Raw genomic sequence first — 22,270 nt, 5'->3', positions numbered from 1 at the left:
TGTATTAAAATGCATCAAAACTCCTCTACTACAAAGTACTAGTAAAAAAAAGTATACTAGGACTATATGCATTTTACCTTGGCATATAGAGGCTATAATTATTTTTACACTGCCCAACTTGTATTAACCTAAAAATTAAATATACAAAATACATTTAAATAAGGTGTTGTAAAAATAATTAAAATGATTTAAAAAAAAGCATTTTTAGGGTAAAATTTTAAGTATAAATATTTTTGTATAAGAAGTTAGTAGTCAAAGTTCTAGTAGGATTAGTTTAGTAGTCGTAATAGTAGTAGTAGAAGTAGAAATGGTAGTACTAATAGTAGTTCTAATCAATTACTAATTCTAGCAGTAGTAGTAGCAGTAGTTGTATTAGTAGTTTAGTAATTGTTAGGGAACATAAATGTTGTCTAAACGAGTCCTAGAGTTGTGCAGAGGCAGAGCCTTTGGATGTCTCAGACTGGAGAAGTTTATTTACCGTCAGTCCTGGACCCACAGACTTGAATACTCAACACTGCATGGAGACAAGCTTAGATAAAATGAGAAGTGTTAGCATAGCTCTCCTGTGAGACCGAGGAAACTGATAATGTTAAAGAAGGACAAACTGTAACAGCTGGATGACGCTAGAGCCACGGAAAAATGTCAACAATGAACCTTGCTCAGACTATACAATGGATGCAAAATTCCACAACAATAGTTTTAGTCCTAGTAGTAGAAGATTAGTAGTCATAGTTCTAATAGTAGTAGTAATTCTCATAATATGCAAAATACATATAAATAAGATATTGTAAAAAAGGATTAAAATATTATGCCTTTTTTATTATTATCTATATTTTTGCATGAGAATTTAGTTGTCGAAGTTCTAGTAGTAGTAATTTGGCAGTCATACTTCTTGTAGAAGTAATAGTAGTAGTAGTAGTTGTATTAGTACTTAGTAGTAGTAGTTTGATAGCTGTAGTATGTAAAATACATATAAATAAGCTTTTGTAATTAAAAAACACTTTGGATACCTTTTGTGTTTTATCTCTCCAAACTTTGCTTCTTTCATTTCATTTTTCTTTTTTCCCTTTAGGACCTGATAGAAGACCTGAAGTACGAGCTGACGGGGAAGTTTGAGCGGCTCATTGTGAGTTTGATGAGGACTCCTCCATATCACGATGCCAAAGAAATTCACGATGCCCTTAAGGTACGAGCCAAGACATTTTTTATAAATTATTTATTTTATTTTCAACAATGATTATTTCAAATGAATAATATTATTGGGTTTGTCCATAGGGAGCAGGAACAGATGAGAAATGTTTAATTGAAATTCTGGCTTCAAGACACAACCAGCAGATTCATGACATGGTCGCAGCCTACAGAGATGGTGAGTAAACCGAGACAGGTTTAAACCAGGATTAAACCAGAACTGAACGAGGACTAGGACAGAACAGAGCCAAAAATACAAAATGCTTGTGTGCTCAGTAACAAAATGACTAAAACAGCTGCAAAACAAATACGCCAACTTCAAAGAGTTTTTAAAGTCTGCTCTGGTCCTTGAAAGTTGATAGGCTCGTTTCCAAAGAGCAAAAATCACACAGGTCTGTTTTATTTGAAAAGAAATGCCACTTTCACCCCATTTCCTTGACTTTTTTCCAACAAATGTGCTCCAGTCATATTTGTTTTTCTCATTTCCCCTTCCATTTCGCAATTGACTTTGAGCGCCCTCTGGTGGTTATTTTAAAGTACATAGCCTTAATCTTAGAAACAGTTGGAAGTACAGGTTGTCCATAAAGTCTCTTTAAGATAAAAAAAAAAAAAAACATGTACAGGCAATTGATAAGATATATTAATTAAACTTATTCTGTTGTGCTCAGAGGTTTCCAAAACTTTTTACCCCATTTAATACACCTTTATATGGGCGCCATTAGTGGCACAAAGCACATCAAGACAGGACTGGATTCCTTGCCATGTTCGCTGTAGCAGAGCATCATCAGTGGTTGCAATCGCATCTGTTATCTTTTGTCCCGTATCTTTGTTCGATACACGATATCTTTAACACACCCCCATAGAAAGAAATCCAGAGGTGTGATATCTGGTGAACGTGGGGGCCACAGAATTGATCCATCTCATTCAATCCAAGGAAGGGATGGACCAAAGGCATGGTGGATCTCTTCCATACTTTGTTCTGTAGTTTTGTTGAGACTGCGTGTCTGATTTTGTCTCAATAAACCCTGATACACATTGTGCTTTCTCTTGAGGAGTTGACATTTCTTAACGGTTCATTCAAAAGGATGCATCTTTAATCAACAGGATGCCTGAAACACAAAAATGCAGTGTGATTTAAAACTTTTATAACAACTGAGTACAATGGAACAAATCAAACTACCGGTAATATATCTTATCAATTGCCTGTGTACTTATATTTTAAAGAGATTTTATGCATGCCCTGTATAAATGCAGTGACAGTAACTGTACTTGAAATGCATAGATCGTTTTAAGCACAAAAATGTATCATAAATAAGCGTTGGAGTCTGAACTAGGACTGGACTCTAGTTTTATATATTTTTATGCCATTTTAGATTCTAACTAAAGCAACGATGCACAGTAGAATGGGTGCATGTGTCTTTCTTTACACCATGACTGAGAAGTGTACACACTCACATGATCAGTCGGAGGCCACGTTGGTAAGGGCATGATTCTTCTCAGTCATAAGAATGATGAATGGTTTGACTCAAGGTGGTTCCATGAGAGGTACTGACCTACTCTTGTTACGCACAGGTGCCTTAAACCTTCTGACCTGACTGAAACATGTTTCATTGAGTAACTCAAAAGACAAATAACATGATATTTGTGCTTTCTCTTCATTAACAAAATTATGTACTTCTTCTGCCGCTTATGTTTTAACATAGAAGATATAAGGGCTATCAGTAAAGCTTTGTTCACATACATCATGTCCAAATTTGGACTAAACTAGAACTAAACCAGAACTAGAGCAGGACCAAGCCAGTTACTTGTTTGAACCAGATCCAAACAATGTTTCAATCAGGATTAAACCAGTTCAGAAACAAGTCTAAATTAGGACTAAAGCAGATATAAATGGGGTCTCTTGTATTTCAGCATATGGCAGAGAAATGGAGGAGGACATCATCGCAGACACTTCAGGACATTTTAAGAAGATGCTGGTTGTTTTGCTTCAGGTCAGTAGTCGTAATATTTCCATAGTTGGAGTTCTAGTGGTACTCATAGCTCTAGTAGTAGTTGTAATTTAGTTTTCGGAGTTCTTGTAGTACTAGTATTAGTTCTTGTAGTAGTCACAGTACCAGTATTTAAGCGTCATAGTTCTAGTAGTTGTAGTTGTGTAGTCATAGTTGTATTAATAGTAGTAGTAGTTGTTGTAATAGTAAGACTAGTAGTTGTAGTAGTAAGAGTAGTAGTTTTTATAATTGTAGTAGTAGTAGTAGTTGTAGTAACGTGTATGTCACTTTGCAGGGGACCAGGGATGAGTCAGGAGCGGTGGATGAGGATTTAGTTGCAGAGGACGTCCAGGTGAGTTTCAAACTTGATCTTATTTAGGAGGTAAAACGGGACTAAACAAGGTTTATATCAGGGCTTAACCAGGTCTAAATTAGAACAAAACCTGGACTAAACTAGGGCTATATCAAGTCTAATTCAAAACCCAAACAGGACTAAACCAGGACTTTGACCTCTGCCTGAACCGGTCTGAAGGAGTGCACTGATGAAACATTCCAGATATAACCACATTATCTGCCCACATGATTTAAGCCTCTGCATAGAGACTTTCATTTTCACTGTTCACAATGAATCAAGGGCGAGTATTTGCTAAGTTACATTTACTTGACTATTTTCATAATATTTTTACTTGTCTGATTTGACTCCATACTTTTGCTTACTCCTACCACTGTAAATAAGTCTACAAGTGACAAAAGCTTTATGTTGACACCATAGACCCTATAAAGAAGTGGACTAAGGGAGTGTGGCGTCATGCATTGCATTTGACTCCAGTCAAATGAAGCATATCGACGTTAGCAGTTATAGGGGCAAAATCTGGAGCTGAGTTGTACTATTGAAATTATTTGAACATTTGTGTTTCTTGCAGCTCCTTCATTTATGATTTAGTTTGTCTCCTTTTTGTGTCTATCCTTTGAAAGTACCAGATTTAGTCACGATTTAATCTCAGCTGTTATGTTCAGACACTCCCTCAACTACTCTTACCTGAGTAGTAGTTTTCCCCAAAAGTAATTTCTTGAACCGCTCCTTACTTCTTACTGCTTGAGTAATAATATTGTTACATTACTGTAACTCTGCAGTGAATATAAAACAGAAAGGCTGGTTTGTTAGGCAGGGTGATCCACTACAGTTACAACCAAGTTATTTTGTGAGAATTCTATTTACTTCACCACCTACATGAAAAATGCCTCCACTGCTGAAGAAGTTTAGCAGAGGACATAAAAGGAACTTCTCCAGATCTACTTTTTTAAATAAATTTACTAGTAGTAGAAGTTGTAGTATTAGTACCGTAGTAGTACTGGTAAGGTTGTAAGTTTGTAAAGTTATTTTTGTATTTCTTGTGTAGGACCTGTACGCTGCCGGAGAGGAGCAGTGGGGCACAGATGAGGCCAAGTTCATCATGATCCTGGGAAATCGCAGTATACCTCACCTGCGCAAAGGTATTAAGTACTATTATTACTTTCTCTATCCTACTACTAACTACTACTAATGCTATAACAATAATTGCTGCCATTTATGATACTACTACTGCTACTAATACTACTGATACCAATATGATTTCTACTTATTGTAACTTCTACAATCTTTGGTGTTACCACTATTACTATCAGTACTACTACTGGCATTACTACTGGTACTACTAAAATCTCTATTACTACTACTAACATTGGTAACGTTGCCTCTACATCTACTGCATAGCTAGTCCTAACACCAGTCTAAGTAAGAGTAGTATTAGTAGTAGTAGTTTGATTTTTATGTCTTTGTTACTTCTTAGTTTTCGATGAGTATGAAAAAGCTTATGAGACCACCATTGAGGACAGTATCAAGAGCGAACTGTCCGGGGACTTTGAACGCCTCATGTTGGCTGTTGGTAAGAACAAAACTCCAAAACTAAAACAAAGACATTGTTATAATTTTTTTTCTATGCTCATGTATCTTGTTACGTATTTTGTTTTCATATTTTGTTTACAGTGCAGTGCATCCGAAGTTTCTCTATGTTTTTTGCCAAACGTCTTTACAAATCTATGAAGGTAATTTAAATCAAAATATTCTTGGAAGTGTAATAAAAATATATTGACTTAGTTTACTTTAGTACAGAGACTTGTAAGTTTTCAGTTTGTTTCATAATGCAAAAAGGTTTATGTTGAAACTATTGAAATCCAGATTATTTAACTTCCTTGTGTAGAATAAGTATAGTGTGCAACCCCCTAGCAGGATTTCGTGATACTGGAGAGTGGTAGGTTGTGCCATGCAATCGAGCGCATAGAAAAAGTAAATGGTAAAATGGTGACGGTTTTCTGGGGGTGAGGGAGGTTGAGTCTCTCAACCAAGGGCATGATGGCAGTATTCATTTATGGGAGGTGAAATCAGACCACCGACCTGTAGGTCAGTGGATCTGACCATTCTACCAATGATGTTTATGTCGGGATCAGAGGATGAGTACTCAGCCTGAGCTACTGCCACCCCATATGTGCATACATCTAAAAATGAATTCAGTGACCTACTGTACTCAAAATTAGTTTAGTTTATGTAAGTAAAATATATGTGTGCATAAATATTGCCCATGTATGCAGGGCCTGGGCACAGCAGACAACACCCTGATCCGGATCATGATCTGCCGCTCAGAGCTGGACATGTTGGACATCAGGGAGTGTTTCCGCCTTCGCTATGAAAAGTCCCTCTACAACATGATCAAGGTGAGTCCATATCAGAACTACATCTACAGCATGAAAGTTACCTGGGGTAGACTGATGAAAACTAAGCTGTGCCAAATCTGGGTGAATTATCCTGCCCCAAGACACAATGATAGTATGTACTTTTGCAGTGTTTGGTGCTTGTATCAAACAGCCAGCCTTTAGGTTGTAAGTCAAATGCTCAAACCACTCAGTCCCTGATACTTTAGAGTTTGGTAAAACTGAGAAAGGACTTTATAGTCTTTTTGAAGTGACCAAATGTTCAGTGAGTGAAAAAAGTACTTATAGTAACGCCTTTGGGTGTATCCTGTAATCATCTGTTTTGTCTGTTCAGGACGACACTTCTGGAGACTACAAGAGGACTCTGCTCAACCTGTGTGGAGGAGATGACGAGTGAGTGTCCACCAGGGGGCATCATCACATTATATATGGGACTGACAGCAAGCTGTTATACAAAGGACTACATTATGTCAACACGATGCTCCCTGTCTGGAATTCAAATACCTGTTGTTTTTTTCTGTCTTTACTATTAGCACCACACTGAGGATAGTAGTAATACTGATAATGCATTTCATTTGTTTCATACTTTTACAAGCCTCTCAAACAACCACACAAACACACACATGTCCAGTAAGCAATGTGGGTGAAGAGTCTTGCCAAAGGACACAACAGCAGTACTGCTACTGTTACCTTAAATATAATTATCTTGTGTTTTCAGTCTGGCTGGAGAGTTCTTCCCTGAGGCAGCTCAGATTGCCTATAAGATGTGGGAGATCAGCGCCACGACCAGAGTCCAGGTTGGTACCAGTATTAACCATCGTAATATTTTACTGATAACACTTTGTTTGGGACCACAGATTAAAAATAAAATAAAATAATAATAATAATTTTTATTGTTATTATGTATTTTGAAATCATTTATTAAACATATTAAGATAATACCTAATGCTACGTTCAGGTCGCAGCATCAAAATCACATCACATCAAACGCCTCTAGTTGGACCCTTTTGCATTTCAGGGCAGATGCGGGAATCATGCTGATGAGCAGCGAATTTCTTCAAAAGTTTCAATTTTTAACTCTGGCATTTGATGCTTGTGGTTTGAACACTCAAACTGTTAAAACGCACCACGGAAACATTGAATGAGCCTAGCACACCTTGCCCGCAGTCTGAACACACCACAAGATAATGTCTAATAACATCCATATGAGTTAATGGCCAGACAGTAGAGTCATACAGAATAAAACACTGATACATACTTTACAAGCACTAACAATGTTCTAATTAACTGCTTAGTAGTTTACATAAGTTTTATAAGTTTATATTTCTGTGAAAGGGCCTGTACCTGATTTTAATGTGTTCTGGTCTAGATAAATGCTCTTTACATCATGCATCATTTGGGGAAAACTGCTAAATAAGACAAAGAATTATAAAATATAATCTATTCAGTTCAGATATTTTTTCTCTGGCAATATCTGACACAGAGTTACAGAGAGGGTCACCTTTATTTCAGTCTTTCATTGTTATTAGGATTCATGGGAAACAACTATTTAACACTAACCCAAACATTTGACTCATGGCACATTTCTAAAAGTGATTTAAAAAAAATGGTAGACAGAGATAAGGGAATAGTAAGAAACAACTGCATGACCTTATTCTAGACAGCTGTTTCTGTGTCATGGTGGCAGAAAGGACTGAGTGGGCAGGGTTAAGAGTTCAAACTTAAACATGTTTCTGAAATCACAGAAACTTTGAGGGCCTCTCCTCTTAAAAGCCCCGAAACTTTACAAATTGCCTTCAAAGGGCCAGTACCTGATTTCTTGTTTTCTTTTTTTCAGTTCAATTGGATTTATTTTGTAGAGCTCAAAGTAACAGCAGAAAGTTGAAAAACAAACAAATAAAACAGTATGAGTCAATAAAAGATAACCAGATAAATCAACATCAGAACATTTCTTTCATGGATACGTTACTAGATTTCTAACCATAAGTCAGTAACATGTTTTAGTTTGCACTTTTAGCCCCGCCCACGTAGTCCTGTGATATTGCACCATGACCATAGACTATATATAAATCGACATAGTTAACCTGCTAACCGTTTTGATCATGGATGCACTTCTGGCTCCAACAGTCTTATATAGCAGCTTCTAGCAGATGATGTATATATATGAAGAGCTAATTTGGGTACTGGGTCTTTAGTTTTAAATGTTTTAGCTCTTGTTTTTAACCTGATTTAATCTGCTCTATATTAATGTTATTCTGTTTCTTTAACTTTTCCAGTTGAGGCCGACAGTTCGTCCAGCCTCCGATTTTGACCCTGCAGCTGATGCCCAAGCTCTCAGGAAGGCCATGAAGGGATTTGGTCGGTAACAAAATATTTTGTCAATGAAGAAAATGTTGTTTAGCATTTAGATCATAGACTGTATAAAGAAGTGGACTAAGAGAGTGTGAAGCTCATCAAGGCTAGAAGTTATAAGGGTGATTTGGACCTTATGGTGATTAGCAGGGAGCGGGCGCTTAGCAACACTGTCAGTCAAACCTATTGCTAATGCTAACAGGACCAATGTCAGGGAAAGAAGATGCCTGATTTGTCTGTTATTAATGGTCATATCTTGATTTACAGACAAAATAGTGTAATAAAAATACCCAGATCATATTTTAAATGTCTATTTACTTTAATTTCACTTTCACTAGAATTGTACTGATAACTAAATGAACCCTCCCTACAAAGAATCTATCTGTTAGTGCCACTGTACCATGGTTTGCCTTTTCAACACGTTCCACTCCACTGTTGCCAGCAGAGGGCGACAAACACATCATCTAACCATTCTGTATGAGATGAAAAGCATGCAGACATAGATACTAAATATCTGCAGTGTTAAAACATGAATTCCAATCTATGTTATAAAGAATCATTTTTACACCAATACCAATGTTTAAAATATGTACGCTATAATAAATAAATAAACAACACAACACCAAATCAATATTACAACAGTTATAACACAATGAAACAAGCATACGCCTAAAACAGCTTTCAGCCTCTACACAAGCCTATGTAGTAGTAGTAGTAGTAGTAGTAGTAGTAGTAGTAGTACATAATCTATTTTTTTGTGTGCAATAGGAACTGATGAAGACGCCATCATTGACATTGTGGCGAACAGAAGCAATGCTCAAAGACAAGAGATAAGACAAGCATTTAAGTCTCTGCTCGGACGGGTAAGAGGGGGGTTTATAATGTTTATAATTTACCCCAGTGGTGGAAGTACTCGATTTTGTTACTCAAGTAAAAGTACAGATACCGAGGTTAAAAAAAATACTCAAGTAAAAGAAAAAGTATCTCATGAAAAAATCTACTAAGTATTGAAATTTTAATATTTATAAAAAATTAGACATATTTTGGTCAACAGTAAAAGTTGAAAACATTAGTCAGGATGTTACCACAAACGTAGGAAAAATAACCCCTCAAAATATATGAAAAGTACTTTTTACTTTTTAATCCAGTTAAAAAATGTAGTGGAGTAGACAGTACAGATACCTGCCCTCAAAAGTAGTGAAGTAAAAGTTAAAAGTATCCACTTTAAAGTACCTCAAAATTCTACTTAAGTACAGTACTTTACTACTTTTACTTTGTTACCTTCCACCACTGATTTACACTATAGACATTAAAGATAGTAGTAGTAGTATACCTTACCCTAGTAACTGTTGTTGTTGCACCAGTCGTTGATGTTTGTGTGATAAAGGACGTGAAGCAATAATAGTAGTACTAGTAATGGTACTTGTAGTAGTTAATTTCTTGGGCATTTGTAGGATCTTAGGTAGGATTAGTAATAATACCAGATCAAGGAGCTTAGTAGTAGCAATAGTAGTAATAGTTGATTTTGTGTGTTTGTAGGACCTAATGAAGGACCTGGAGTATTAGAAATGGTAGTATTTGAGTTTGTAGTGGTAGTAATAGCAGCTGTAGTGGCAGCACTACTGGCAGTAGTAGTAATGGTACTACTAGTAGTAGTAGTAGTAGTAGTAGTAGTAGTAGTAGTAGTAGTACTTGTAGTATTTGAGTCTTTGAGACCTGAAGTATTAGTAGTACCACTAGTAGTAGCAGTAGTAGTAGTAGTATTTGATGTCTTGTGTTTTTTGCTGGACTTGATAAAGGATCTGAAGTAGTAGTAGTAGTATTTTATGTCAGTTTTTTTGTAGGACCTGGTAAAGGATTTGAAGTATTTGTAGTATTAGTAGTAGTAGTATTTGATGTCTGGTGTTTTTTGTAGGACCTGATGAAGGACCTGAAGTCGGAGCTGTCTAAGAACCTGGAGCGTCTGATCATCAGTCTGATGTTGACTCCTGCTGAGTTTGACGCCAAGATGATGAGGAAGGCCATGGAGGTAACACACACACAGCACATTTTATTTATATTAATGTCAGAATTTCAAATTGTAATGCAGTAATTTCAGGGACATGTATAATTCACATTTATGGAAATCAAACAAATAAGTAAACTAAACTAAAAAGTTGTGCCTTAGAATTTTTGGTTCAGGATGCATCATAAAACTTAAGGAGTGTATATTTGAACTGTCCTCATCGCAAGTTAAGTGTCAGATGTAAGAAAGGCCTTGCTGCTAATTTTCAATTTCAACATGCTTCACTCCCCACTGTTACCAGCAGAGGGCGTTTGACAGCTAAGACTGACATTCATAGCCCCACTCTATTATTTCTATATAATATTAAACGTGCTGTCTACCTAATTTTTACTTTACATCTTAAAAATGTGAAAAATGACTTTGTTTTAAACAGTTTACAGTGGTCCCAGGTTATTCCTCACTTACCTTATGCATTTTTGAGCATCATAATTATTCACCATGATGAGTTTATAAGTGCTTTTTGCAACTTTCAGAGACCAGAGCAGAGTTTTGCTGTGACACTAAAGCTAACAAAAACTAGCATCAAAACATGTGCTTCCTGATTATCGGACCAAAAAAAAAAAGTTTTATAATTAGATGCAAGCTATACCCAGCTGACTTATTTTGATCTCAAGAATTGCTTATACACTAATTATACACTGGTGCAAGACACATTTTGCTCAAATACATGGAAAAACTGATACAGGCCCTTTAAAAATAATCTGAAATACCAAAATATAAGAAGTCTTCTGAAATAAGAGATAAAAATGCAGTTGGAGCTTTCTAAAGATAGCTCTGAAGTGGTTGAGTCATAGAAGTAGATCGTTAAAATGGACTCTGCATTGGTCAGACATGTATTTTTATTTTTCTGGGTAAAGACCAGAATAGAACAGTGACATTACACAGAATCCATTTGACAGTCAAATGTGTCCGACAGACAGCCTGAATGTACTTCCTGGAATTCTCACTCTCAACTAGTACTCATCTCTGTGTACTTGTCATTCATGTAGTAAATATATGGTCAGCTGTGTAGTAGTAATATTAGTAGTATTAAAAATAATTGTAGTGCATTAGTGGTAGTGCACAAAAAAGGACCTGGTGGCAGTAGTAACCATGTGCTAGTAGGGTTAGTGACAAAGGTGCTATAGTAGTAGAACCAGTTACACGAGTAGTTAAAGTAGTAGTAGTCGTACCGATGCAGTACGAGCAGTTGTTGTAATACCAGATACAAGATATTCTCCCTTTTCCAATTTGGTCCATCTTTGATTTACCAGATGCCCTTCCTATCTAGTAGTAGGCTAGGACGTAGTAGAAAGCTAGAGTAATTGTAGTAATCGCTATAGTCTCAAGGGAGCAGCCATGCTATGATATGTTAGTTAAGTAGCAAAGTTGCAATGGCGGTATTGTAGTAGTAGTAGTAGTTATCTGACGTGTGTGTTTCTGTCTTTCAGGGAGCAGGCACAGATGAACATGCTCTGATTGAAATCCTTGTCACTCGAACCAATGAACAAATCCTCGCCATGAATGAGGCCTACCTGCACGGTGCAGTACTCCGTCTATATATATACTATTGTTTCCAGCTGAAAATACTGCAGTATATATGTATTCATAATATCAATGTACGCTTTATACATCAATTTCACTGTGTTCTGTAGGTTATAAAAAGTCTTTGGAGGACGCCATCCAGTCTGACACCTCTGGACACTTCTGCCGCATCCTCACCTCTCTGGTCCAGGTAGGACTCTCTTAATTCTTAATTCTTGGTCTGTTGTTTCTGAATATACATGAGACACATACTGTTTACCAGTGGTGGAAGAAGTACTACATTTTGTTACTTAAGTAAAAGTACAGATACTGGAGAAAAAAAATATTCAATTGAAAGTATCACATGAAAAAATATACTTAAGTATTAAAGTACCCATTTAAAAATCTACCTAAAGAATAAAAAGTAAAAGTATTTCACACAGAATTTGAGGTCTTATAAGGTTTCAGATATATTGATTTTGATTTAATTTGTTTGCTTAAATTATGAACATGTTACAAAATAAACCGTTAACCTTGTCAGCAGGTCAAAAAAATAATAAAAGATGTTTATACTTTTTAGACCTGTTCAAAAATGTAATAGAAAGTACAGATATCTGCTCTTAAATTTAGTAAAGTAAAAAGTATCCACTTAAAAATCGACTTAAGTAAAGTACAGATACCTAAAATGTATACTTAAGTACTTTGCACCACTGCTGTAAACACGCTGGATTGTACCGTTCCATCTGTTCGTGTTGACTCTCATTCACACATCAGTGTACATGGAACCTACATAAAAACTTCATTTTTTGTCTTCTTGTAACAATATATTTTTGGCTGTTGTTTTGCAGGGAGCGAGAGAAGAGGGCCCAGCTGATTTTGACAGAGCAGATTCAGATGCCCAGGTATGGCTTACTTTACACTTAAAATTCACTTTACTCATAACATTATATTTGAAAATAGTACTTACATTTTATTGCACGCTGGTGGTTTTAATACAAATTTGAGTGATTCATATAAACATAAAAACTTTGCATTTAATTGGTTAATGGGCAAAAGCTTAACCCACTGTGCCACTGGCGTCTATTTCGAAGTCAAGAGTACTGTAATCTAAATCACTCTCTAATAGCGATTTACATTCACTTCTTCAGTCATCTTTGGAATGATTTGAAATATGCCCACTATTCTACACATGTGACCACCAAAGTGTCTTGCTCAAGGACACAAAATCAGCATATGAAAACTAGTTTGACATTATGTACCTCTTTATTTAATCACAGAATTACTATTCTCTAAATAATTGTACTGTATTTTTTTCTCTTTCTTTTTCAGGAACTCGCCGAGGCCTGTAATGCAGAGTCTGACGATATGGAGATGAAGTTCATGAGCATTTTATGTACCAGAAGCTTCCCCCATCTGCGCAGAGGTACCAAAACCATTTAAATTCGTGTTCAAATCTACAAATCATCAACCGTATTCGTTGTATTTGATTTGATTTTTCAGTTTTCCAAGAGTTTGTGAGATACACCAACAAAGACATTGAGCAGATCATAAAGAAGGAGATGTCAGGAGATGTCAAGAACGCTTTCTACGCCATTGGTAAAGCTGAGACCTGGTTGAGACTTGGTTTAGACCTGGTTTAGTTTTGGTTTAGTCCTGATGCTTAACGTTTGTTTTCAGTTTGATATGTGTGTTGTTTTACAGTGTGCAGTGTAAAGAACCAGCCGTTGTACTTTGCAGACCGGTTGTACAAAGCCATGAAGGTACATATGAGTAATTGGGTCTGGGCTCAGATAGCATGTGTGCAAATGGGGTGTCGGGATAAAATAGTACATTATGCAAAAGTTATGCTACTTCCAATTCGGATTGGGGAGGAGTAACAGGAGTAGGTGATGATGGCTGAGGAGCAGGTAAACTCTGGAGAAGCAGTGAGTAGACTGGAGCGGAGTGAGGTCTTCCAGATTGAATTTACACTAGCTCCATTAGAAATAAATAAACAAAAACGTTTATATACTCCTTTGAAACCTCGATGCTTACAAAACACATAAATATGACCTGTTTTAGAATGGTCTCAGCATTATTAGAAAAACAAATATTATTTTGTGTGAAAATTACATTTACTAATACATTGATATTGTGGTAGTATTGAAATTGGTTTTGAGTATCAAGCCTTTTCCATCGTATCCATATTGAGTTTGACATTTCAGTATCTTCACAAACCTACTTCCAAAAAATCAAATATCGATATTATTTTGAGGAAAAATAAAGAGTGTCCTCATAATGCCATCAATACATTTTAGACAAAAATTTACTGCTTTCAAATAGAAATATGAAGTAATAAAATGGCTCCATAACATACCATATTAACAACTCCTAACTGAGGTGTAATCTCATCCAAAAGTTTGGCTACTCAAGTAAATAATAGAAATAAATAGTCTATAAAGTAATCCTTATATTCCCGTGTGTGCAGGGCCTGGGCACAGACGATCGTGCTCTGATTCGGATCATGGTGTCCCGCTCGGAGGTCGACCTGTTCAACATCAGGAAGGAGTTTAAAGAGACACACGACACCTCCCTGCACGACTTCATCCAGGTAGAAACAAGCATCGTAAGTCTGCATCTATACTAACAACTCTGAGTGCTCACTACACTTTATGCTAACTACTCTGTGTGTGCTAACTACTCTGTATGCTAATATATCTGTATGCTAACAACAGGCCTAAAACTAAAACATGGCTAAAAATACTAACAGGGCTATATCTATCTTAAAGCAGACATATTGTGCTTGTGTCTGCTATATACTTATAATCTATTACACCCGTGAATCATGTTATAATTACCACATTTCAAACTGCTATATTTATCTAAAATTACTTAATAAAAAAACAAGTCCGCTGACTTCTGCGTTAGAAAACTGCATTGCCCAATGGGAGCTGATGTCATTGTAAACGTCATCACAACAGAGAGTAAGCATCTCCGATAGCTGCAGATCACGATAGTCAGCAGCAGACTTTTAAAAAATTTGTACCAAAGGAACTAAGCGATGCTGCCAAATCCTACTCGTATCACAGATTAATAAATAAATAAAATTGGTGAATCATAAATAAAAATGTAATTTTAAAAAAGTCATAAAAAAGTGGATGTGTACCAGTTGTGGTAAAAAAAACGTGGGTTGAACGGCAGTATGGCGTCATGAGAATAAGCATTTAAGGACTTCTCAAACATGCACAAATCACTCCAAATACAACTTCAGGTGAGTAAATGTTGACAGGAAACAACTATAACATGGTTAGAAGTAGATTTTGCAGAATAGGTTTAAAGTGATCAGGCATTCTCTTTTTCTTGGACATGTCCTCCTTTTGGGACCCAAAAGATTGTCTGTGATGAATTTCTATATTACCCCAAAATGTCCAGGATTTTAACTGTACCAGTCTACAGCTTTGTGTGGGATACTTGTCTTAGTTATGACAACAATCTTGGCTCGTCTGATCAGATACAATGCCCCCACATGTATTAAACATATGTGCATAAGCTGTTGTGAAAAGTTTTGATGATATAATGACTCATGTCCCAATTTCTACACCAGTTTTTGTTTGACAAAAACTGGTCTAACAGGAAATATGAGCACGTTTCTCCTTTGTTGGCCTTTCGGCACTGGCTCCCTGTCAGCTTCAGGATTGATTTTAAAATTCTGATGATTGTTTTCAAATGTCTCCATGGGTTGGCCCCTCCTTGTCTCTCTGGGCTTCTTTCTGTCCACGTTCCCTGTAGAACTTTGAAATCACCGGACCAGATGATTTTGGATGTCCCAAGGTCCCAGCTAAAAACTAGAGGAGACGGGGCTTTTGTTGTAGCCGGTCCCAGACTCTGGAACAATCCTCTGTGTATTAGAACAGCCCAATCTTTAAATATTTTAAAATCTTTGTTGAAAACTAATTTGTTTGCACTGGCTTTTAACACAAGCTGAGCGAAACTCTTGTATTGTTTTATTGTGATTTTGCATGTTTGCTTTATACGATTGCACTTTATATTGCCTTTGTGCAGCACTTTTTGGCAGCTGTGGGTGTTTTTAAATGTGCTTTATGAATACATTAGAGTTGACTTATATTTGCAGAGATGTGTTCATAGATCCCAGATAAAAAGTTAGTGCAGTGTACCCAGATATAGGAAATGTCTCTCCATCTCAGCAGTATCCAGTTACCATAAACATGAGATAAGACACATGTTCAGATGTCTTGATAAAGGTTTAAAGTCTGTAGTGTTGGTACTGCTCTGTCTGAAGCCAGGGGCGGCGGCAGATATTTTTATTTGGAGGAGCTATAGGGAGGCTAAGTTCTTCAATGGGGTGCACAATTAACATGTTATTTTAGAGCCTTTTATGGATGTGAGCGCAGTCCCTCCACCATGTTTGAGTTTTAATAATAATATGGAATCATTTTAATTGTAGGCTCATTTTGAACAGTCTGTAGTTGCCATTTGAACATTGAATGATCGAGATTGGAGGTGTTATGAAAATGGAGCAAAAGTCTTTGGAGGAGCTATGGGGGAGCACTGGCCGTTCTAGGGGATGCTAGTGCCCCCTCCAGCTCCCTCCCTACGGCACCACCCCTGCCCAAAGCACACACTCACGTCTCTAATAATGTTATACCTTGTTTGTAAGTGCTGTGGTTTCTTATTTACTTTGTTGCTTTGTCACATATCTTTCACACGTCTGCATCTTTGTGTTTAGCTGGTGACTTCCTGTGGACACCTCTCAGCTGTTTAGGAAATTCCCTCTGAACTTCCCACTTCCTGCTTGTATGTGCCACCTGATTGGTCGGCAACAGAGAAACAGGAAGTAAACAAAACCCATAAAAACAACCACTTCAAATTTTGTCCGTTATCAGAACATCATCTGTACATTAATAGCCAAATATATTATTATAATTACTATAAGTTTATAACAGTGTAGTGTCACAATACTAACTTTTCTCAATTTTGATACTAAAGAAAGGCTCAGTATTTGATAGCAACTACAGTACCACAATGATAGTGAAAATATTTTATAATATAGGATGTAATTAAGGTTTACAAAAAAGTACTTTCTTTAATATTACAATGTGGTTTTATTCAGGAAATGTCCTTTTTCAGTACTGATACTTATTCATATGAGTATCTAGTTTTGAGTTTTAGCACTGATTAATATCTAGGTAATGATATTTTCTGACAACCCTAAACTAGTGTAGTCACCGTTTATATATTACTTTTATTTTTCTTAAATTACCCAAATGTGTAATTTCAAAATAAATGCCCATTCATGAAAAATCAAAATCACAATTTGAATGAACGCAATTAGCAAATCGCAAAGGCTGCAGTTTTTGAAGTACCGTAATTTCCTCCACAAACAACAAAATATCCCGCCTTATTCTGCATGTGAGTCAGATGCCCTCTCTGTGTCTTCACAGGGTCTTATTCCATGTAAAAGTTGCTAACCCTGTAGTTTAGATCTGTACAAACATGTTGTGAAATGTGATTCTTTAGTTTGTCAGTTCAGATTTCAGTCTTTTTGTCAATTCTTCTGGACATGTTTAAAATGTGAAGTTTAAATAAATCCTGTAATTAAAAAACGCAAAAATGCAACACAGTCCAAATCTAATTACAATCCCAGTGCTTGTCAGAAAATCACAATCTTGCACTAGAAAAGTTCCATATTGCCACTTTAATATTATATTTTAAATGATCTCATAGATAGGTAATTTTTACTGTTTGCACAGCACCAGCTGAACAGATCCGGGTTTTTCCAGATCCTGTTTACTCTGGCAGATTTATTACTCTTGACCTCACAGCTGTGTACTTCCATTTCACAGAACAAAATTAATGCAGATTAGCAATGACCATGTATTAAAAGGGACATGCCGTGTAAAATAAACATTCGTTACTTGTTTCAGCAACTTGATAATACTGTTCCCCATTGTAAATATTCCTGGAGTAGTTCCTTATTTCACTGACATAATGCAGTCTTATATGTGGATGTCACCTCCTTAAGAGACTAACATGCATGTTTTCTCTATAAATCTAGTATTATTTTCTATGGGATTACAGCTGTAACTTGGCTTTAACACATAGTACAACCTTGTAGAAACTGTCTGGAGATACCATAGGAACTCCAATAATGCATTGTGCAGAACTGCTTCCATATTATTACCAAGAAATGACTAGACATGTTCCCCGCTACACAGTGTTCTTACTGGGTTGGGTTTATGATTAATGATTAATCTTGTTAAAATTACCTAAAGTAGAAGTACATGTGTGTCCTGTTTCCATAATGACGATCAAAATTACATTTTTAGTCACCAGTGCTTCCTATCACCAGAATAATGGAGCTCAACAATGACCGACAATGCATTTCCGCAACTAAATTTTCCAATTTTTTTTTTTTTTTTTTTTGAAAAAAATAAAAAATAAAACATTTGAAGTTCAAATGCTTGCTCGGGGATAATCACCTGCGTGGTAACTGACCACAAGATGACCTATAATTTTATTTAAAATCTGTTTCTGAAACTTTGTAGACCATCATGTTAAGCATTTCACAGAGTCTTGTATTTTAAACAGCCTTTTTGAACTAAAAACAACCATCTTTTGGATATTAGTTAGCTTGTTGCTGATTAGCCTTCGCGATGCCTTTGAAATCTTAATATTAAAATTTGTCGAAGAGTCTATGGGAAAATGTATTTCTGGAACCCGAGCGTGCGGTCACTGTTGAGCTTCATATGTTTAATAAATATAATTTCTTCATGTTGGCTGTGTTGAGACAGAGGAAACGCTCATGTTTTTTTGTTTTTTTCACTTGCTATTGTAAAAAAAAAAAAAAAAAAAAAAAAAAAAAAAATCAGGAAATACAAAATGTTAACATTAACAATGGACAGAATAAAATTTTCCTTTGCTATGGAACCTACCTGGACAACTGAGGGATTAAAAAACATCTACAAAGTTGGACTAAACACTAAATTCCAACTACAACCACATTTCAAATAGAGTTGCTAAACTGGGCAGTACCTGGAGGACTAAAGAAAAGAGTTGGGGGGAGGAGGGGCAGAGTTTGGTGGTATAAGGAACAGTGCAATTGGCCTAACAGGTCTAGCCGCCCCTGCAGCCCGAGTTTGTAATCAGAAACACCTGGCTTTAATCAGGGCTGTTTTTTGTGATGTCACCAACTACTTGAGATAGCAGTGGCCACTAGAGGCACCTTACACTTGGATTTAGATGTTTTTGACCAGAAAGTTGCAAATTTACCTACTTTCCACTAAGATTGCCAAAAATGCTATTAATACACCATATGCACAGTTTAGTAGGGGGGATTAAGTAGTTTTACATTAAACGCTGTGTCTTTTTTGTGTGTTTCCAGGGAGACACTTCTGGAGACTATCGTAAAACTCTGCTGATTCTGTGCGGTGGAGAAGACTGAACCCGTCACAATAAAAGCCCCTGTTTAAACCAGTGCTCCTGCCAAAGGAAGTGACGAGTGGCCTTTCAAAATAAGAGCTTTACCACATCCCATTTGTTTTTTGTACAATCCTACCTTTTATATGTTTTCATTCATGTTAGCTATGCAGCAAATTTTAAATTAAAAAACGCAGTGCCTCCAAACAAAATTAACTGTGATTCTAGCTGTTAAAATGTGGAGAATAAAGTAACCATGAAAAAAATATGGCATGATTTCATTTTTTGTGTTAGGTTTTAAGTGTGTACAAGTACAGGTGAAGCATCTCTAAATGTCCCCACCCACACACACATACACACACACCCCCCCACACACACACACACGTACAGGTGAAGTGTCCCTACATGTCACACACACAGGGACAGGTGAAGTGTCTCTAAATGTCATACACACACAGGGACAGGTGAAGTGTCTCTACATGTCACACACACACAGGGACAGGTGAAGTGTCTCTACATGTCACACACACACGCATATACAGGTGAAACGCTTCTAAATGTCCACACACACAGGTACAGGTGAAGCATCTCTAAATGCCCCCCCCCCCCCCCACACACACACACACACACATGCATGTATAGGTGAAGTGTCTCTAAATGTCCACACACACAAGTGCAGGTGAAACGCTTCCAAATGTCCACACACACACACACTCATGTACAGGTGAAGCGTCCCTACATGTCACACACACATACAGGTGAAACGTCTCTAATGGTCCACACACACAGACATACATGTACAGGTGAAGCGTCTCTCTAAATGTCCACACACTTGTACAGGTAAAACGTTCCTACATCTCACACACACACATGTACAGGTGAAGCGTCTCTAAATATCCACATCCAGGTATCAAACTAGGAACCTTTTGGTCACGCGGCGTGGGAGATACTTTGCCCTCCTCTGTTTTGATGGCTTACAAACTTAGCTATGTTGAGTGTGTGTGGTGCAGCTGTTGTTTTGAGTTTAAAAGAGGAAGACTGCAAATGTGCTGAGGAAATCCCCCGCACAGAGCCAAACACAGCTAGCTATAGCGTTAGCTTTAGCAACAAGGCATCAACAACTCAATGTGAAATTTGGTTTGCAAAATGTTAAGCTTGGATGGTTAAAGCAGTAATTATATTTTGTCCAGACTATTTGGCCAATGTCCATCCAAAATCCAGTTTTCCAGTGGCCTTTGTCAAAGTATTTTTTGGACATATTTGGTCGCAATTTCTTATAGTTAAGTACAATTTGCTTATACGTGGAAAAAGAAGAAGAGAAGAAACAACTCTCCCACTCACACCTACATTTATATATCAGTGTACACAGACACTGGAGGCAGGGCGGGTTAAATGTCTTGCCCGAGGACACAACGGTATTCATCCGTGGGAGCTGGAATCACACCACCAACCTAAGGACCAGTGGATTAGACTCGCTAATGTCAGGGCCCAGGGCAGGACTCCCAACCGCTGGCCTTTGGATCAATAGATGAACACTGAACTCCTGTCACTACTGTAAAGCAGTTTAAATGAGGCTAAAACAGCAGCTGAAATCATCTAAGATATTTGCAACAGACCTAGATGATTTGCAGTAGTGCTAAAGGTACTGTGAGTAAAAGCATTACTCCTGGAGCTTCCCCATGACAGCCGGTATTATAAGCTCTCAAAAAGGCAACAACTTCAGCAGAAAACTTGAAGATGCAAAAGACAAGATCTGGAACGAGTAACCAAGTGAAACAGTAATGCACAAACGCAGACGCAAGAGGAAAACGTGCACTGTGGTCCAGCAAGATCAGGATCTGACGAAGAATCCAGTCGAAACTCAATGAAAGAAAGACGTGTGCAACCTCACTTTAATAATGCAGTAGTGATGTAGTTATATTGAGCTTTTTTAGTCGCTCAAAGCCGTGTGTCCTGTGGCAGACTGACGAAGCGAGGCTGCCAATCTGCGCCATCAGCTCCTCTAACCACCACCAACACTCCACACCACATTCACACTGTCTAATGTGGGTCTTGATATTCCCAGTGGTCTCCCGTCCAAGTACTGCTTATCTTCTGACATCTGAGGAGGCTTTGACGAGGAGGATTGGCTGAAGTTTATTTTGACGAGGGAACAACATTACGTGGACACTGATCCAAGCGTTCTCTGTGCACTGGGACCCAAGTACAGTGTGTGGTCAAAGTAATGAGGCTCAGCTGCTCCTTATTCATCAGGGGTTTCCAAAGCGTTTTAGTGACAAACCTGCGTGTCAGGCGTGTCCAATAGCCCCTCAGAGCAGCTCCCCGAAGAATTTAGGAATGATACGCCTGCTCTTCCATTTTACCCATGAAGCCATGAAACGTTTGCTGGTGGGAGGTCCGGTCCGCCACCCACATGTCTCTATAGAGTTATTTTTAAGCCTAGAAAGTGTCCACAGTATGACACAGAACATATATGCAATTATTTTTTTTAAATTATAGTATTATTTTTTTTAATTTCATGCTTTTATTGCTCAAAAGTGCATTGAAAAACATGGCAAGGCAAGTTTATTTCTATAGCACAATTCGTACACTTGCACAAAACCGTATCATCTCTATGGAGACAAGCACGTGTCCTCCACTAGAAAAGTTACATAGTGCACCTTTATTATACTGACACGGGTCCAATGAGGTTCATCTGGACTTTTGATAGTTGATTTTAATAGATTTTTTTTTTTCAAACCAAGGTTTAGTTCATTTTATACCTGACAGTTTGGAGCAGTAAGTACAAAGCTGTGGGCGGAGGCATGGGGTAAGTGAAAAGAGCATTTTTCTGAGCATTCAAGCCTCAAATGCAGGACAATACAAGATTACTCAAACATACTTAAATCGATGAAAATATAGATTAGAGTAAGCTAATGATGAGGGAACAGTGTTTAAAGCTGAAAAGTTGATTCTCCATACTGTGCTCCCAGAAAGGCTCCGTACTTGATTTTTCCCATGTATTTGAGCG

At 37.2% G+C, this 22,270-nt stretch overlaps 1 protein-coding gene across 2 annotated transcripts in view; it reads left to right on the top strand.

Annotated features, from left to right (window-relative positions):
- anxa6 (annexin A6) overlaps positions 1-19,526 on the top strand; it is a 30,532-nt gene extending 11,006 nt beyond the window's left edge. The window contains exons 5-25 of one of the 2 annotated variants that reach the window (XM_033966360.2): positions 1,073-1,186; positions 1,276-1,366; positions 3,100-3,179; positions 3,472-3,528; positions 4,577-4,670; positions 5,006-5,101; positions 5,203-5,261; positions 5,805-5,927; positions 6,259-6,317; positions 6,643-6,721; positions 8,201-8,282; positions 9,045-9,139; positions 10,192-10,305; positions 11,772-11,862; positions 11,976-12,055; positions 12,693-12,746; positions 13,174-13,267; positions 13,345-13,440; positions 13,546-13,604; positions 14,312-14,434; positions 19,226-19,526. In XM_033966360.2, coding sequence (XP_033822251.1) covers positions 1,073-1,186; positions 1,276-1,366; positions 3,100-3,179; positions 3,472-3,528; positions 4,577-4,670; positions 5,006-5,101; positions 5,203-5,261; positions 5,805-5,927; positions 6,259-6,317; positions 6,643-6,721; positions 8,201-8,282; positions 9,045-9,139; positions 10,192-10,305; positions 11,772-11,862; positions 11,976-12,055; positions 12,693-12,746; positions 13,174-13,267; positions 13,345-13,440; positions 13,546-13,604; positions 14,312-14,434; positions 19,226-19,285 — 1,800 coding nt within the window. In that variant the 3' untranslated portion in view covers positions 19,286-19,526. Of the gene's footprint in view, positions 1-1,072; positions 1,187-1,275; positions 1,367-3,099; positions 3,180-3,471; positions 3,529-4,576; positions 4,671-5,005; positions 5,102-5,202; positions 5,262-5,804; positions 5,928-6,258; positions 6,318-6,642; positions 6,722-8,200; positions 8,283-9,044; positions 9,140-10,191; positions 10,306-11,771; positions 11,863-11,975; positions 12,056-12,692; positions 12,747-13,173; positions 13,268-13,344; positions 13,441-13,545; positions 13,605-14,311; positions 14,450-19,225 lie in introns of both variants that reach the window. The other variant, XM_033966359.2, reaches the window with a different exon arrangement.
- The last annotated feature ends 2,744 nt before the right edge of the window (positions 19,527-22,270 follow it).

Source organism: Periophthalmus magnuspinnatus, chromosome 5, assembly GCF_009829125.3.
Source record: "Periophthalmus magnuspinnatus isolate fPerMag1 chromosome 5, fPerMag1.2.pri, whole genome shotgun sequence".
NCBI classification, from domain to species: Eukaryota; Metazoa; Chordata; class Actinopteri; order Gobiiformes; family Gobiidae; genus Periophthalmus; species Periophthalmus magnuspinnatus.
Note: the sequence above shows the minus strand (reverse complement) of the source record. Positions and strands in the feature narration are given on the sequence as shown.